This window comes from Necator americanus, chromosome III (genome assembly GCF_031761385.1).
Source record: "Necator americanus strain Aroian chromosome III, whole genome shotgun sequence".
Classification (NCBI taxonomy): Eukaryota; Metazoa; Nematoda; class Chromadorea; order Rhabditida; family Ancylostomatidae; genus Necator; species Necator americanus.
The window spans coordinates 26,338,912-26,358,464 of NC_087373.1; the positions used below are offsets into that span (position 1 = coordinate 26,338,912).

General features: G+C 40.8%; 1 protein-coding gene across 4 annotated transcripts in view; it reads right to left on the reverse strand.

The window, feature by feature from the left end:
• RB195_010984 (uncharacterized protein) overlaps positions 1-19,553 on the reverse strand; it is a gene marked incomplete at both ends in the record, with an annotated part of 38,410 nt that overhangs the window by 8,373 nt on the left and 10,484 nt on the right. For 2 of the 4 annotated variants that reach the window (XM_064192214.1, XM_064192210.1), the window contains 13 exons: positions 376-487; positions 2,980-3,113; positions 3,535-3,627; positions 4,075-4,225; positions 4,292-4,410; positions 4,466-4,536; positions 4,595-4,748; positions 7,234-7,392; positions 9,069-9,188; positions 9,812-9,913; positions 13,116-13,250; positions 14,241-14,385; positions 16,886-16,990. In XM_064192214.1, the coding sequence (XP_064049795.1) occupies positions 376-487; positions 2,980-3,113; positions 3,535-3,627; positions 4,075-4,225; positions 4,292-4,410; positions 4,466-4,536; positions 4,595-4,748; positions 7,234-7,392; positions 9,069-9,188; positions 9,812-9,913; positions 13,116-13,250; positions 14,241-14,385; positions 16,886-16,990 (1,600 nt within the window). The remainder of the gene's footprint in view (positions 1-375; positions 488-2,979; positions 3,114-3,534; positions 3,628-4,074; positions 4,226-4,291; positions 4,411-4,465; positions 4,537-4,594; positions 4,749-7,233; positions 7,393-9,068; positions 9,189-9,811; positions 9,914-13,115; positions 13,251-14,240; positions 14,386-16,885; positions 16,991-19,553) is intronic. The other 2 variants (XM_064192212.1, XM_064192213.1) reach the window with 1 other exon arrangement.

A 19,553-nucleotide genomic window follows, 5' to 3' on the forward strand; every position in this document is an offset into this window, starting at 1 on the left:
AGTGATTTCATGAGAATCTGATATTTTGAAAAGTTTAAATGAACTTCTTTGTCGTTTCTAGCCTCAAGTTGTCTGTAAAACACTCCCCCGCTCCCTTGTATCACTGAAAGCAACGCAGAGAGCGTTGACAATCCAACTGTGCTAAGAAAAGAATACCGGTTCAACACGTGATCACCGCTCTTTAATGGTTAGAACTGTTGCGATCGTAAATCATCGCGTCCAAAAACAATCCTACAGAACAGAACGTGCGTCGTATTGATAAATAACGAGAGTTGTGCTGATCATCTCGGTCGCCATTCCGTCATTTCATAACAAATCGACTGAGAATGTCTGGAGACGGGACACGAAAGGACAAAGAACAACGTTAGAGCTCACTTGGAACACATCCAATTTATTCTGATCCTTTTTAATTGCTGCTTCCATGGCAAAGTGAAATGCGGCCATACTTTTCGCTTCACGTCGCATTGATTTTAGCATCGGAAGGAGCCTGGAAAAGAGGAATAGAGCAATAAAATAGACAGCACAAAAACTCCAACATCTTACACAGATTTTCTGTGAAAAAAGGTAAGAAAATTTTAACAATGTCTGTCCTGGATAACTCATCAGTTCCACGTTGACTGCAAAATATAAATGTGGAATTACACTACTTTGGTTTGAAGTTTAGAAATGAGTTCAGGTAAGATATAGTCGTGATCAGTTGCTGTTTCCTGAGGGGGAACTCCTCCACAGAGAGTCCAACGAGACTGCCACACGGGAACTCAACCACTGTATGGTACAGAATGAAGGCTTCGGTAAGAAAAGAGAAGTCACCAGGGAAAAGAATGAAGAGAGTGTACAAATACAGACCCTGTACGCAAGACGTGGGGCCATAACCTCCAATTTGAGGAAGAAATGTATTTCGAGGCGAAAGGAAAAATGAAAGGGTCAAATATTCGTCCACTTTCGATTTGTTTTGAATAAATAAATGAATAAATAAATTGATACATCCTAACAAAATGTGTATAATAAGAAAAACAGAAGTAGCTGCACACATGACTTTTTTTCTTGCGAGTAGCCTTCTCAGTTGTTCATGTTGAACGCTGATTCTGTAAATAGCCAGGGGATACAGAGAGTGGATCCGCAAACTCACCTGAGTTCATGTTCCCCTACTGGTTTCAGGAGTTTCGATACTGCTACTATGTAAATTTTAACTTCTAAAAGTGACTTTGTCACTTCAGAAGAGGTTCGCATAAGTTGAAGCATGGTGGAGGTCCACGACCCTGGTCGGCTGGGAAGTTTCATGTGTTCACGACGAATGGAACACCTAGTGGTATTGTACGGTGAACTTTCGGAGTGCCACTATATAGGGGATAGTCGAGGAAAAAACTATGCGACACAAAGTACGACTGGTAACCTATAAATGCTATCACCGCAGAAGATGACTTGATAAATTTGACGTAAACTGGATGTCACGGCTCATTGAAAAAACACTTCATACGCGTATTTTCCAGATCTATCTACAAAAATACAAAGAACTGGGCACTTTCATTCTTGCCAATAACACGTAGAAGCGTTTCATTCCTTGATCAAGACTCTACGATCAAGAAAAAAATTGGTAATTTTCTGCAGTTTGTGAATATGCTAACGTTAACAACCCAGCTTCTCCTGATATCATCCAGAAAAGAAATTAGATGACTAAACGTTACGTACTAAAACCTAGATGATGTATATATTTAAATATGTACATATGTATATATTTGAATCCACAAAAAGTATTAGAGAAGTAAGAGGTTCTACGTTAAGAAATAAATGCAGTTCCATATTATTATACGAAATGCTAATATTCTACTATTCGCATGTATTCCAATTATGTGTAATGGACTGAATTCAGTCGGTAAGAGGTTCCCCCCTGTCTGCACGATTTCGTCCTAGTGCCAACCAAAAATTCCATAACTCTAGCAAGCCATTGTATAGGTAAGACATGCGTTTGTAAACCTCAAAACGATTCTGAATTGAAAGGAACGTGGTGGCGCATCCGAAGCGGAATGATTAACGTCAGACACCGTACCCTTTATCGTTTGGAAGACTGCGTTAGGTTGTTTGAATTCATTGCTAATCCATGCTACACAGACAAATATATAGACAAAAAACCTGGAATAATTTGCAAACGTTTCAACAAGAAAATTTGTTCCAGAGAAACTTAGGGTGACAAATTCTGTTTCTGTATCATTTTGATCTCAAGGAAGTTCTGTCGTCTGTTTTATGTATTCCTAGAATATTCGAAAGTTCAAATAATCGACGTGTAACAGTGTGAACGGGGTACTGCAGGCGATTCTTGAGAACACGGGGAAGCACGGAGAAGTAGCGGACCATTTGGATTGGATTTGGTTCATTTATTTCTATTTTTTTTACATATATTTTATACTATTATACTTTGCATTCTTACATATATTATGATATCATATTTTCATCTACTTCCTAATTCTTTACTTTTTTGTTTGTTTTATTTTTTAATCCAGGACGAGTATGATCACCCAGAATTGAACTCTAAATGATCCTCTACTTTGTTCCGCACCCACAACTAAAAATCCACTAACATTGGTGAATTTCCAGAAGCTTCTAGTTTTCGCTCTAAACTCAATCTCAATGCTTGATCGGCTGCTCACTCACAACTCGCTCACTTATCATTCAAGGAAAACTCAATACGGAACTGTCTTCATAGTTTTTCTACAGTACTCTGATAAGAACTGAATGAGGTGGAACTGAAACCCGGATATAATTCCGGGAATAGTCATTCAGTGTCGTCATCTCTGAGCTCAGATGTTCGTTGAGCGAGATGATAATGGGTTTCTTGAATAGCTACCGTCAATTCCAGAATCTATCCTTTCCGGTCGATTATTTGCATCAGCAGTTTTTTCCTTTATCCTAATTTCTTAGCAAATTCTGTGTGCAAGTGAACCTACGATGATTTCGGGTGAATTTCATGAACTTCTTCATTACCTGCTCAACCATTCTTTCGGTCTCCCTTGCGAATGTTTGTAGTGATCGCCAGCAAATGTGGTAGCATCATGAGCTAGAAGAAATGGTTCTACCAGTTTCAGTGTATCCGACTTCATCACTGCTGATTCGAATTCCTGAAAAATGAGTGTGAGGTAAGACTACAGAATGGTTTCCTTTCATAGATGAAATTTACTAGCATTGTAGGGGAACTTAAATAGGAAAAAAGATCAGCAGAATCCTCCTATGCTTTCACTTATGACTAAAACATGAGAAAAATCCACGGGGTGATGTTTGCGAGAGTTTTTTTTAAAGTCAGAAACATTATCGTGATCGGCGCATACGGCACTATAAGAACCCTATTAAGAGAGCTTATGATGCCGGTAACCTCTAAGCGAAGGTTGCATAAAAGTGAATATTTTTCTGAGGTTGAAGTCTAAAAATGCTAAATTGCTAGGGTATTCTGGGGTTTACAATACATATTCGTTTCATTCAAGTCGTCCACTCGATCATTCGTTATGCAAAGGAAAAACGGAGGGCGATGAAAAAAGATCCAACCTTTATACTGGCTAACATGCAAATAGCTAGGCTGGCGTAGTAACGAGTAAGATCGTCGTCCTGGTTAACCAGAAGAAATAACCATTCGGGTAACTGTAAATAACTATGTATTGCCCACAATGACCTTAGTAACCTCTGTTCAACGTTTATTCCTGAAGAGAAGACACTCGGGAGAGTTTCACTTTTTGGTTCCTTCTCACTATTAAGCAATATTCCGTACAGTACCTTTTTATTCAGTACTTTGAAAGTATTACAGTGAATATATTGAAATTGGCTTGACGAGTTTCATTTTCATAAAACGTTTCGTTCCATTTATCCTGCGAGTGTGAAGTGTTGACTCGTTGGATACATTGACTCTTCAGGTGCTTCTGATGCCTTTGGTCTCGAAATTTGTAGACATCGCTTTGCATTTTTGCTATAACACTTGCAAAATATGCTCCAAACCCTGACGGCTCATGTAGAAAACACAATTTCTTTTCTCTTTTTCTCCCCAAAATTCAGTTGTAAATTGATCCCAACACATAACAAAAAAAAATTTACCTTCTTCTGTATGAGCTTCTTCTTCCCTTCTGAGCATGTATAAAGTGTTAGGTTTGCCAAACCCAACGCAGCGTGTCGAAGCGTAGTCGGCGTGTCCATAGCTCTTTTACTCGTTATAATGATATGATCCAATACTCCGTACTCAATCAACCTACAGTACGATATAGTTGTGAACAGACGGTAAACACTTCCACTATCTTCAGCAAACCATATTTACTTCAGAGAAGTGCTTGAGCTGTGCTTAAACATGCTTTCCATGATGCTGAGGCTCATTCGTTGTTGTTCAGCGTTCTTGTTCAACTTCATCGCCATGGATACAATCTTTTTCAACCAACCCTAAAAATCAAGAGACTCTGCTGACGTTAGTAGAATTGAAATCGTACGATCTGACCTTGTTTACGATATACTCGCGGTTGTTTAACGACATACATTCCTCAAGCACACGACCGCAAGCCAAACGAACTGAAGTACTGCACATTAGACTAGTGTCACTATACAAGCGCTTGACGCCTGACAGTACCTGGTTCACAGGTGGTCGGGCCAATGAACAATTTGATCAGCGCGTCGAGGTACATCTTCTCTCTTAGGTAGTCACAGAGCGCAAACGATAGATCATGCGACACTTTTGGAATCATCCACGCCTTTGTCATCACCTTTGCAACAATTGTACAACCCTAAAATTTATTTGTAAAAAATCTTGGCTAAATATTCAAATTTACCGAAAAACGTGCACTTTGCAACGTTCGAACAGTGAAAACGTTAATCTTTTCTGCAGAGAGTGCAACCATCGATCTCATAGCATTCGCCCAACACCCAATTATGAGTCATCTACGAGGAATGAGGATTTCCAAGGAAATAATACGTGACCGAATACGTCATTACCTCTGTAAATATTTGATAAATAATTGTTCATCGAAAATTACCGAATCGCGTAGGCACTTCCAAACCAGCATTTCCTCTTAGGAATTTTTTTCACGAAACGGAGAAGGCAGTCTTAGTTTATCACTTCTAAAATAGTGATTAAGAGTAATCGTTGTAAGTCAGACGATTTTTTCTAGCAATTGACGTTCCAGAGAATCACGAAAAAATAGATGTTTAGAGTGTTGCGCCTGCCTAGCAACCCCAGAAAGTTGATTCCACGAGTTTCTTGGTATTTGCGCTACAATTTTGTGAGATGAGAACGGATCTGACCCCATGTACAAACGTAGGAAACGCGAACAATAAGATGTATTTTGAAAAACTTCTTATTTATTCGCTACTAAAAAATCATTGGGAAGGGAAGGAAAATGTCCGGAGTTTTTGTCGGATTTGAAGGTTCCAATAACTAAATCTTCTACTACCATGTATATTTAATAATTGGTAAAACGAATGATTAAGATCCTAGGCTTCGGTAAATCCGTGAAACCGATAAACGACGGCATGTATATTTTATCGGAACACGTTTTACGGGAAAATGAGCGACCCATCAGGACGGTACGTGACTTCCGCAGAACACCACGAAAACGAGTAAACCCCTTTTATGTGAGGGTGTGTACGTGTTCAAATGAAAACTCAAGCAATATCGTCTCTTCCACTAATCCACTAAATTCTTCCTAAATGAGCAGAGATGAGAAATAATGTGTACAGTAAAAACTATCGGTAAGAAGTTAAGTACGTAAACGTGCGACTGTACAGAATACTCGAATATGCTCAGAATCATGTACATTTCGTCTCCGTTTTTTTTTTCTCGGAAATTTTGCTGCAGAAAATAATTACAAGAAGGCTGAACTCGAATTAGCGTATAGTCGGCGCCAATTGTGTTCGACCTTGTGTACTTTTCGGTCGGAGAAGGGCAAGGAGAAGAGGGAGCGTGCGCCAGAAGGTAAACAGCGAATTTTGCGTCAGATGCGTTGCGTTCGTGAGATTGACATCACCTTCGACATCGATTCTACGTGACGTGCAAGATTTGAAAAAAAAAAAGTAAAAAAAAAAGCTGAATGACCATAAGTCACATCTAACGACATTAATGATAGTGCAACGATGATGTCGATGGACTAGCCAGTGATGCTGCTGATTATGTGCCACATTTTGAAACATCGTTAAAATATTCCTATCATTTATTCCCGCATATTTCCAGCAAGTAACTTTTGCAAAAGGAAGAACAGAAGAGAGGGCCATCTGCAATTTTTCAACCAAAGTTTCCTGTGAGAACAAAAAAAATGCAAATATTTCTTTCCGAGTTTTGTCGCTGTTGTTTCCGTTCGAGGAAAAATCTACAAAAAACGAACCGTTTTTATCAAACTGATATAGTCGAAAGGGTATTGTCGCATTCTTTTAATAGATCATTTCCTTCAATACTACTATTTGTGTCCGATTCATGAATCGTATAGTTTGTGCTCCTACATATTTGCAACATTTTTGAGATTATTATAGCCCAAAGTGTTCCTACGTAAGGCAAGCGATGTACTTTCTCCGATTATATAACGTCTAGTTCGTGATTTTCACAGTCTTACAACATAGTCTTACGGTTCCTTCTCAATTTGCACGTCTTCCCAGCAAACTGAACACGAAAATGACGAGATGAACCGTACAAACCAATTAAACCAATTATACCACTTAGGATATAGCACGTACACCGTATTATGTACCATACATCTACACGTGAGTGCTCTGCACCGCTAGCATCAGTGGAATTCACAGAACTTGTTATGAGTCAGTGACCACAATGAAAAATAAAACAAGTCACAAATTGCTGCGAATCATGTTTCGTCAACCACTGATAAGCAAACCGGAATTATGGAGTTACTTTTCACGCCCGGCTCTGTGGTTTCTACCTCTAGGACCTGGTTTCATCCGCGAAATCTCGACATTTTTTTTATGTTTTAGGAGTTCTGGTTTCTACAAAGTTTTTACCGAATTTCGGATAAACTTAGCACACGTTCTCTGCAACATACGTTCCCACTGACTATTCGAATACTACTAAACCAATTAATACTGAACTAATTACTCCTAACTATGAATCCGGTATGCAAAGAATATAGTAGAATAGAATAGAGTAGAATAGAATATATAAAGAATATCCACGTTCGATGACGGCTGATAATCGCAAAACTATACATCTTAGATTGCACGAACCTGACGAAAGAATCAAAAATATCCCAGTAGACGTAACGTACGTACCTCGATGATCTGCTCATCCGTAGCCTGCATGATATTCTGGAAAGCTTTGTCGATAAATGACTGATACTTGGACGTCTTCGTCTTCAACGTATGCATCATCAACACTTGTTCGGTATTCGAATGCTTCGTGATGGGACCACCATTGACAACGGAGTCTTGCTGAAATTTGTCGAATTCACAAAAGATTTTCAGACCTATTCATTTAATAAGAGAATTTTTTTCTGCCTTCTCCACAGCGTACCCTTATCATAGTTGTTTTTCTCTTTAGGGAAACTTCAAGCTGTGCTAAGTAGGAACTCGTAGTTGGTCTGAAAATACGTCGCGAAGAACGACGTCTCATCGTTGGTGGGGTCGCCGCACGACTGGAGTCACCTGTTGTGCAACGATTACTATTCGGGGAGGTAGACGGCGTGATGACGCAAATGGCAGCAAAATCCGGCACCGAAACGAGGCGAATGGGCCGGTTTATGAGAGAAAAACTCATGCTAAAACCGCGCGAGATCGTTTGGATAATCAGCGATCACGTGAACTACATGTAGATACATCGCTGAAGGTTACAATGAATATCAGCACAGAATAGAGCTCATCACGGTTTTTACAATTTTGATGGTCCGATTCTATCGAACCGCTGAAACCGTGCCTACTCAACGTCATGATCAGAATTTGCGTGAGGACAGGATCTAAGAGTCTTAGGATCAAGAAAATAGATTTGGCTATAGAAGGAATCATTTCTATGTGAGGCTGATAAGGATCACACAAACTCGACTGAGAAAGACAACGTGACCATCCGCTTCTTCTATGATTCATGTAAAAAAGGGAAAACTGCTGTGGTTTGTATTGAAAAAGTCCAATGTGGGAGGTAGAACTCATGAAATGAAATGTAAATGTTAACTTGGTTCAGGAAAGCTGAAATGCTTTGCAATCGAAAAGAGATGGGCGCAATTACCCAAGGAAGCGCTAGCGCCGAATTTGTGCTCATCAATCGCACCTCATTTTATAATTAAGACCAAGTTGCAGACTTCTATTGTTTCACATAAAATTATCGGAAAGGCTGGGTGGTCACGTTTTAAAAGATACGAAAAAGTCCTGACCGAATGAGTTCAAGTGTTTTTATCCTTCGTTCGGCAAGCAATAGACATTGGCCTTGATTCCGTCAAAAAAAAGCTTGCAAAATTTTTTCTCGAGATTTGGCTGCAAGAGAAGAGCAGTAGTTCTATTAAACTCGCTCTCTTTGATGAGATGAACCCTATCGCAAAAAATATGCAAAACGTTGGTTTGGAAGTTATCTAGTAGTACATTGGCACGAAAAAAAAAGATGTGGATCTTTTCTGTCACTGTACGAGAATGGTTGTTCAGGAAGAAAAATGCTCAGAAACTATCCATTTTATCGATGCTAAAAAGAACTGGATGAAGAAAGCAAATTTTGGTTCACAAAAAATTTTGATAGCATAAAATTTTCTCCGCTATCCCAGTGCTATTGAAGAACCCCATCGAGAAAAAAGAGAATAGTTTCTAAGATTTCTGAGAGTGTGGAAGGCTTGAAGGGCTCTAAATCAACTTTCAAGAACGCTTGCCTGATCGGGACTGCAGGAGTTTAACAAGGTGAGCGCGATACGCGTTCGATTGGGGCACGTTAGAGAGAAATGGTGGGTCCGTCATGAGAACAAGGGGCGCGACACGACGAACGCGTCGCGTCAACTGGTGGAAGAAAGCTTTCATCCCAATAAAATAGTATAATTTTCTGTTTTTATGTGACTACAAATGCGCTAAAAAGGCTTCTTATAAAACGGTTAACAACTTCAGAGAGTAGTAACATTTGGCAACGCTGAACCTACAGCTATCAAGTTGAAGCGGTGAGGAGGCGTGGATCGAGCGTCGGCTATTGGTGAGAGATCGTCGATGGCCACGTCCATTTCAGGACCAGCAGGTAGTGGGCCCGCGGACGAACCTTCTGACTGAAAACGGCCTTCGTTAAACAAGAATGGTTCGGGTTTCACGTTGTCGACAGTCAAATTGGAACAAGAGCCAAGACTGTTCACAGTCCTTATCACGGCTAACGTTTCGGCGTCGTCGCCGTCGTCAGAGCCTGGAAAGTCAGATCATTTCTGATATATCCTCTCAAATGCCTCATCCAGAACAAGTCATCACTCCCTAAGATGCTACATCCAAAATCGAAACCAAACGAGTCCAAATCGTGGCTCTTGCTTCAATTTGACTATCGACAAGTTGCAATCTCGAGTTGATTTAAGGAAGGTCGAACTTTCGCACTTCTGGTCAGAATTTCGTACAATCCCTTTTGTAGGACGTAGTGCAATGCACTGTGCTTCTTATTTGAATATAAGGTAGTTGTTCAATGTTCTTTGTAAACAGCCATTAGTTTCCGTCCTGCCATGTGCACCCGACAGAAACATTCTTAGGGTTTTCGACGTGAATTTGAGAGAACGTTTCACGGATATGAAGATCCTTCCTAATTTATTCTCTCTTAAAAGCAAATGTTCATCAGTGCTTCTTCACTAGAATCGTAACCCTTTTTCTGTGTCGGGGATTATATCCGGAAATTGTGATAGTTATGCTCTACCTTAAACCGCCTGTACTCGGAATCCTTTCTGGGCACTGGTTCTTCATGTGGAGGGCACGGTGTCGACAACGATTGCTGAAGTCTGCATTCGGAAGTAGCAGTCTGAAAAAATTATATTTTCAGGTAAACAAGCAGAACTTGTATTCAGATCTAGTCTAGATGATGAGCACAAAATAAGCGTGATGCATCCAAACGCGAAACCAATTGCGCCTCCCAGAACTAGTCCCTAGCTGAATCACCGGGAGATTCCCAATGTTTTCTTCGAGTACTTGCTTACGCAACCTATTGGGTGAAAGATCAATATGGAACCAACCAATTTTTGAACAAGTTCTGGGAATGTAACTACCGATATTATATAAAAGCAGTATAGCGAATAACGTCCTGAAAAACCAGCCAAAGTACAACTTAGAAATGTATACAAAGAGGATTTTTTTAAACGAAAAAGGATGTTTTCCTGATTTGCTAATGAGGTTTAGGTGGAACTTCATTTTCGGCCTGACGTTTTGACAACCTCGTCTCTACCAAACTTCGGAAAATGGTTCGAAGTTTATGATGCTAGACATATCCTAATAAACTCCCCCTTTATAATTGCCAGACCTCGACATCGTTCTATGTAGACCGCGGAAGATTGCGGATTAGTTTTTCACCAGGAAATTAATAGTTTCCATTTCCAGAAACAATTTCGGTGAAGCGAACTTCAGAAATTCTTGAGAAATGCCCTTTTTTGTATGAGCTCCAGCTCTTGAAAGAAAAAACTAACTCGTTGCGTCAACGTCAAGTCCAATGACATGGAAGCAACACAGTTCTTTTGCATTCTCTTATCGTCTTGATTTTTTTTTTGAAATTCCATCAATAAAAGTTTTCTGTGGTCTTTGTATGTAACTTTTATTTTCATTTCTGCATTTTTCGACCACCACAGCTAAAAAAACCTACCTCATGCGGCCCTTGAGTTCGGCTGAATTTTTTTATCAGAATCTTGTTGACAGGTAAGAGAAAACTCCTAAAAACTCGAAATTCGCATTACTTTGTCCTTGTTCTCTCCTCCCGCTCCTCTACTAAAAAGGGGTAATACTGAGGTCTCTAACATACATAGTAGAGAAGAATGACTTCAAAACTGTCGGTGGATTTTGGCCAACGCAAATTCTCCGCATCTTCGCCGAGGTGAGTTGTCCTCGAACATCCGCTAGAGGTCGCGCAGAATCTGTTCATCTGACGTTGTTCCAAGTTTCTTCAGATCTCCCTCCCACTTCTGTCCTGAACCTTCTTTTACATCCAGATGACGCTTTCCAGTTTGTGATGATGTTGATGTTTCGTACAGATGATCTGCCGGTACAAATCCACTTTTGCATAAAGTTCCTCGTTGTTGCCTACCATTGTACCATAGTGGATACTGCACCTTTCGATGCTGATGGCGAGAGGTCCTCTGATGCGCGTTTCGCAGATGTCATCTGCCACGAACGGTGCATGCAGCGATCGGTGCAGTGTGGGCAGAATTGAGGTTCACTTTACAACGGCCGGCAATGCGACGTTACGGAATCCATATATTCTCCGTGCATCTGACCTCTAAAGTTACGGGCTCCAGTAGCGCGCAGGATGAGAGCACTTTTTGCAGTGTTTGGGAGAATTGCGCCATGTAACAGTGCGAGTTGTGTGTGTTGTACGCTCCCAAGGGTCATACTCAGATGTTTGATTGCACTCAGTGGAACGAGGAGTATAGCAGGGTCAAAACGAACAGAAGCTCGGTACAGTTGCGTTGGCAGCTGCGCTCGAAGCGGTTAAATGTAGCGGATGGGATCGAGAAGAAGCCATTGCTAGCAGCATTCATCGCTGCACTTCGTAATTCTTCGGTCCCGACTCGATCCCAACCGCTACCTTCAACGCCACGCATTGAGCGCAGCCGCCTACACCAAGCTTGCGGTCGTTTTGACCCGACTGTACCATGTGCAGGTAACAACCAGACTTTTATACGCGGTCGCAGTAGAAGGGAATCCAAAAAACACTATTTTGTACTAGTCACTTTTCCGGATATTATTGTGAGTAGCTCGATAACATTTTATACGTGAAAAATTAGGGTTTTTTGTTGTTTCTGCTGCTGATAAACGATTGTCAGACCTTTAGGTCATTTTGAAACGCGAAAAAGTTTAGAACTTGAAGTATAGATCTGTTCATTTTTTGAAATCAAAGTTGTCGGGTGTTGTCACGATAATTTTGTGGGAGGAAAAGAAGAATAAGAATTATTGGTGTCTATGGCAGGGAACTGTGTAGGGAGAGGTGAAAACTATAATAACCTATCTTGATTTCGTATGAAAACAACGATTTTTCCGCGAAGCGCTATCTCTTTTTCTGGAGATTTTTCTGATTTCTCTTACTACAAGACTACAGGACAAGTCAAGAGATTTCCTCATTTCTGGAGAGGTCAACTTCTTGTGCAATGTTTCCCACAATTTTCGGCTACTTTTCCTTACTTGTCATTGGTGAATTTACAGGAGACATTTGAAAAATTAAGCTGTCATGCGGCGGTCTACCTGGCTACATATCTGCTGAATTCCGGCAATATTTTGCGGGTGGCTGGGTGAAACTACATTGAACTATTTGAAAGAAGTTGCTTGTTCTGTTTGAAAAATGTGAGAATGCAAGTTGAGGAAAGTCTACTTTCAAATAGAGCATTCATTGTAGTGTATTTTGGGAAGAAAGTAGCGAAAACTGGCAAATTCCGTAGGGAAAGTAGTAGATGTAACGTAATGGCAAGAAACCATCAGTCTGCATCCGCATGGTCGATGGCACGACATCGTCCAAGACTAACGAAACCCTTCATCCAGTTTGAGTCGATAAATTAATGAGTACCATATTTGTCGGTGAGGGTATTGCTGATATTTCCGCTGTCTCTCACATGTCAGTGTGTTTGCATCGTAAACTTCTGTGATTCCGCAGTGAAGTCGAGTGTAAATTTTCAAGAGAATGGGTCAGAGCCGAACTGCTTTGCGCTATTGGATGGATAATCCCTTTGTAATGCGCGTCATTTCTTGTTTTGGTACCTGAGCTAATGCTAATAAAAGGAACCTTTTGAAATTTATTCATCCTTTTATCAATCCCATATTTTTTTTGGATTCACTTGCTTTGATTCACTTGGAAGCCACCCCATGCTTGGCGATTTATTCTTTTTGCCGTTGTAATTTGTAGGAACATCGGCTCTCAGCGTAATTCTATCTCCCTGCAGCGTTGCCGATTGCCGATGCGAGTTAATCCCACGGTAGAAAATTTCGGCTGTTATTTCGCCTAATAGATGAGGACGTAAAAAGCGAACCTGAATTTCAACACGTTTTCCGTTCGTCTCGAGTTCATGCGGTCGCAGTAAACTCTCATCTGGGCGAAGTATTGTTGGTGTACCGCCGTTACTCAGTGACACATCGCCATTACAAATCGGTGACGAATTAGCGTACTGCAAGAAATTGAATTAAACCCGACGTGATCAGGACAACTTGATCATTCCAAAATGTAAAGCTGCTGTATTTGAGACATATTACCTTATTTTGAATCATTATTACGAGTAATCTAGCTGAGTGGTAACTTTCTCGATTTACTACACAAGCAACCTCACTTCTGTCCTTTTTTTACGGTTTTGTCTCCTTCTTATCTCTTTTCTAAGCGTATCCTAGAGTTCCCTTCAGGACTGCCATTGCTTTAAAAGTGTACTTATATATTTTTACTTAAATGCATCACCCCACGAATCTGAGGCGGTGCAGATTTCAGGTGGAGTATTCGTATACGGGATGGAAGACCATGGGGAGGGGGGTGATTCCGTGCATTTCTTCCTAATTTCCGTAAAAAACGGCCCGGAAGATGCGGCGCCGCACAAGGCTGGTGCGACCCAGTCGAGATCCCTGTAGAAAATAGTGCGCCAGACCGCCCGAAGCCGTGTCTTCCGGGCCGTTTTTTTACGGCAATTAGGAAGAAATGGACGGAATCACCCGCCTTTCCATTGTCTCCCATCTCGTATACGAATACTCCACCTGAAATCCGTACCACCTCAGATTCGTGGAGTGATGCCTTTAAAAATTATGGTCAACTAGTATTAATCGGTATGTTCGTTGGGTCTTCTTAAAGAGGTGCTGAGCACGAAAAATCAAGCTCAAAAGGCTACTTGCGAAGTACCGTGATCTGACTAAGGCATTTTGCTAAATCCTTGTGCGGAAGTTTGTAGTAGGTCAGCTTTTGCTTGAGGCAGGAGAGAACGTTATACTTATTGCGGATGAGGACGAAATTTCGTGTGTGTTGTTCAAGAATCTTTCAGGTATCGATGTGCATCCTGGGACTTCGGACATACAGCTAAGGTCTCACTTACGACACGTTGAAAACAGTAAACAATGCCAAGTAAGTTCATTGCGGTTACTGATCGCCAAATCACAGTACTTTTAATTAGAGTGCTTACCTGTGCAGCTTGAGAAAAAGGAGGTGCACTTTTTGGTGGCGGAGGTGGAAGTGCAATGGCAGGAGTCCGTAAGCTTGGCGAGACTAGCGGCGATGAGTCCGAAGAGCAGATATCGTCGTCCAGCTCAAGCCAAAGATCGTTTGTTCTGCAATGGAAATCTGTTTATGCGTGGTCAACTAACGGGGAAACTCACTTTTTCAGCACTAACTATAGAGGATATTTGGGAAATTTTTGTTGTGAGATTCTCTACACAATGATTCAGTATTCAGCTTGCAATCATCACTGAGAAACGCGAAAAACCTCCCTCAAATCGTGGAATTAGGGGGTTTAGCTCCCTCGGCAAAGCAGCTCTTTACACCCTTACGACTAATTCAATAAAAGCACATAGCAAGGATCTTATCACATGCGGGGGTGTAAAGTGTTGCTTCGTTAGGTAGTCAACTGGTCCTGATGGCACCACATGAGCTGGTGCTCACAGGCCTGGCCGATGTGGCCCAACTCCAGGTGTTTGTTGTGCCTCAAATTTTTTTTCTTTTTTTTTGGTCTTTTTAGGGCCACACCCGTGGAATATGGGGGTTTCCAGGCTAGGTGTCTAACCTAGAAGCCTATGCTAAAAATAGAAACTACCCTTTTCCTTGCATAACTAGCTGCTCCCTAAGCTGCAGGGAACCTGAGTTCTCTCTGCCCAGTGCTCCCGGCCACTCTGTTGGTGGACACATTCCTGCTCCATGGTCGCATAGGAAAGATGTCACGCCGAGTAAACTGACTAACCCACGGTTGCTCGCAAAAACTTCTGAGTCGGATAGTTGTAGGAGTGTTTAGCTATTTTGCTGACATTCTCAAGAACTACGTTCTGAATCAGGTATTCTCGAAAACTACGTGCTGTACCATCAGTACCATCGGAATAGAAAGAAAAACCTGACATCAGGAATTTTTGCACTATTGATTAAAAGGTTAATCAATGCACTGAACGACAAGCTGATTATAACAGAATAATCTTGTATTTTCAAAGGTCCTCAGAATTTAATTGGATGATCCTTTCAGAAGGATCAGAAAGAATGTTTGCAAAATGAAATTATATTTAACACTGTAAAGAATTATTGCATCCTTAGCAAAACAATTCAACCAGAAAAAAATGATTTGCTAGTTTTGTCAATTTAAAGTAGTAACAATGTACTGTCCAGTCTTTTCGACAATCAGCGTATTTGGCGCTGAATAACCAGCACATGATCATATTTAGCCTTAATGAAAAGAAACTTTGCTGCTTTACAACCTGAGTCCCTTCAAAAACAATTAAATGAACGAATAAAATTAAATGAATGAATTAGTATAGGATGGAATAACCAGATATTTAGCACCGTCAAGATTTACGGCGCTTTGCTCGACATTGGACACCTACCTCATATCATAAGAGATTTCGCGATAATTCGTGCTTCTCAAAGAGAAGAGAAGGAAAATTTATACTGAGAATTACATGGGAATTAAAATAAGAGAACTCCAAATAATCCAGAAGTGACTTCTCTCCGGAGCTGTACTAAAAAAACCCTTCTTTGCCATACTATCTTTATTCCTAAACTACCACCATTCCCTTAGAGGTGTTCTGGATAGAATTCGTATTTCTCGCATTGCTGCAAGCATTTTGTAATTCTTCTCGAATTCCCGGCTTCTCGAAAATCTCGAAGCTCGAATTCTTCTCAGAATAAGGAAAATGCTTCGTTGACCAGCAACTTTACTTTCAGCAGCGGGAAGCAAATTTGAATTTGTGAATTTTAGATTGAAGAAATGAAAAAGACTGAGTTTCATCTTTCTAAATCTCTGGCATCTGACTAAACTCATTTCATCTACACACACAAAGAGGAAAATTATCCAGCCTAAGCAGCTATAAGAAGATAATCAAAATAAAACCTTTATCCGTGTGAACGAATAAATCCTACGACTCATTCCTTCACCTACGGTAGGCAATAATAGAGGTTTTGAAAAGCGGATCGAAAATACTGCAAATGTTGCAATAACCTCAAAGGTGGAACAACAATGTAAAAATACCTCCAATGCTTCTACAAATTAGTAATCAACCAACTCCAAACAACAATAATCACCGACGAGTCTAAAAGAAACTTTCGGAACTGCTGATGACAGGGCACTTTGAATATTTGAAAAATAAGGAGTCTCATGTGAATTGAGAGGAAACAAAAAAGAGTTGAAAGGAGGGAAGTTAACGAATTTCTCAAAATAAATGCCATATGTGGGTTTTCGGCCAGTCTTTTCTTTTGTAGAGGATTTGAGAGGTGGGACGACTACTCTTTGTGCATATAGTAAAGAAAAAAGTGATGATTTTCAAAATCAGGAGATTGAAGTGGAGGCATGTAAGATTGGTGTGATTAAAAGAGAGAAATCCTTCGAGGAGATTCATATAGCACTCCATTTAGAGGAAGAATGAAGCTATTAAGCAGAATTCAGCAAAGATCGAGGAGCGACTTTCTCAAATGAATAGAATAGTGCTAAATATATATATATATATATATATATATATATATATATATATATATATATATATATATATATATATATATATATATGTTAAGAAGCGAAGGTTTTACTGAAAATGTCTCTAAATGGTGTTCCATCAAGCGAACTAACGAACTTACTTGATCATAAGGTTATGAATGTTCTTCATCCTTTTAGGAGGGGTTGCTATGCAACTTTTCAGTGGTTCCAGAATGACTAAATAAATGAATAACGGCTTTTTAAATCTGAAAGTGAGAAGTCAACGAGTGGAGGAAAATGAGAGTTAAGAACGAAATCAACAGCTGTGAGCAAGGAGCATAGGAGCGCAATCAGAAAGACACACAAGATTAGGGGCCAGCGGCAGCAGAGGTGGAGCCGGATGACAACGGTTTCGGCAGTGTGGAGCTGTGGTGTCAGCCGGAGTGCAGCAGTGACGAGCGGGCAGGCCTTAAATGTCGTAATCGCCCAAACAGAGTCCGATTAATTTAGCTGTTCATGGGAGTGCGGTGGGGGGATTTGCGATGGAAATCCATGCGTCTCCCATGAGATACTGCGAATACGCTACGCAGTTGCACTGTTGCAAGAGAGCTTCATTTGTGGCCGCCAGAGAGCACTCGCTCATACCCGAACTGGTGCGTGACGTCCCGACAGAAAAAATTCGCATGTTTAACTACAGTCTGGTACTTAAGGAGACATTTGGGGGATTTCTGGCATCCCCATAGTGCAACACAGGAGAAAACCGAAGGATTTCAATCCTGTTTTTTCAGGAGAATGTAATGGACGATGAAACCTTTCAAAAGACTCTCCTATCCTGTGAACATTCTCTCGCATCCGCATAAAGATCTCTGCGGCTGGCCCCCTATGAATAAGCATATCTAGAAAAAAAGAAGTGATCGAGCAACGCGTAGGCGAGTGGCTGCGCCAGGAGACCATCGGGAGAACAAAGAATACAGTCAGCAAAGAACCAGCACAAAGTCAGAAAATCATATGATCATATTAAAGGAGCAGTTAACTGAGAAGAAAAAAAGATCAAATAGGCAAAAATATCATCTGTTATGGGAACCTTTGCCAGATATTGAGGACAGTTTTATCACATGCTCAATATTTTCCTTCAGAATTAATTATTTTCGATGAAATTCCTCCAATTGTGAGCATGTCAAAAAATCATGCAAAACACTTGTGGTGAGCTGCTTGCACCTCCTATATAAGCATAAGATCGTAATCATCAGAAAAATTATCGACGTGGGAATCATCGTTTATTAACGGTCAGAGTAGGCTGCAAAGTGCAAAAAAGATTCATAAGCAATGAATTCAATCTACGAACGATATTGTTCACGACTGTATGTACAAATATGAGTAATAAGGACTATTTCCTTGCAAAACAGAGAGAACGACAGCGCGGAGCGTTCGCAAACGAATCCGAACACTTCCTACCACGAGCCACGCCTCGAAAGCACTGACGGACGCCTGAATCCCGAATGACCGAGGGTAGCGAGGGCGAACGAGTGACATAACAAACAACATCACATATCGTTACAAGCAGTCGAATCGCATTACATATAGGGCGATCGGTATCAGATGAAAATGGTCGTAACGATGGCACCTTGGCGTGGATCACCCCAGGGATCAATCAGCTATTGTGAGAAATGGACACCTGTTCCTTGGAAAAGACCATGCAAACTATATTTCTTGACGGAATTTCCAATGATTAGACATTCGTGACAAAGCTATGTATAGAACACTGCACATTGAACCATAATGAGAAATGTTGAGCAACAAAATAACGGGTTATATTCGTATGTTTTTAGGGTCCAGAGAGCGAATGAGATCAGCAGCAACGATAGGAGTAATCGCATTAGAGCACTGACACCCCCTACTGCAACCTCTCGTCTGTCAAGTGATTTCAAATACGATCCGACTCAACAGTTTCACATACCTGCCCACGCTCAGTGAAGTAACTAGGGGCATTTCGGAGGAAAAAAGGAGGATCATAATGAGAAAAAAACGGCGGGGAAAGACAAAAACATAAAGAAAACAAAGAAGGACAAAGATGCTTTCCGAGAACGAATTTGAGGACTTCTCTTTTAAAAAACAGAGACGACTGGTGTCTAAATAGATAAAATGCAAAAGAACAATTACTCCATAAGTGGCGTTCCGAAGAGAGATGAATTATGATTGAAAGGTTAAAGTGGATAAACGATAAAGTGCACGGCGTTGATCAATCCTTCTGGGGATACGCCCACGCGTTCGACTTCAACCTGGAATGTTTTGAGGTTTATGAACGCGTTTGCAAACTTACAATGACCGGCGGGTGCGAGCCGATATGTGAAGTCAGTGCTTTGATCCTCCCGGACACGTCTGGTTGAGACGTGTGGACCCCCAAAGAGATGAAAGGTTGGTTGGTCGCAGAGCGACTCCGAACCATCGATCGATCGTGTAGTCACAGTCGAACCTCTTACCGGCCGGACTACACCCGCCCCAAGAAAACGTTGAAGGATTAAAAAAGAGAAATGAAAACTAGGCGTAAACTGGACTAGAACGTAAATTGGCGGAGAGCGTCAGAGAAACGTGAACGAAACAATACATGAATATTAGTCATACATGAAGTGACTGACATAAGTCTTATAACACGGCCATCACGCCTTTCTGCTGGCACTCTCGCTCCAGCACAACCTGGAATAGCTCCAACAACTCATTAAAATTCCCCAAAGCCTATATGGAGACTTTTGCTCTTTATGAAAAAATTCATTCTTCGTATACATTCATTGTAATTGAAAATTCCCAGTCACGAGACCTGAATGAATAAAT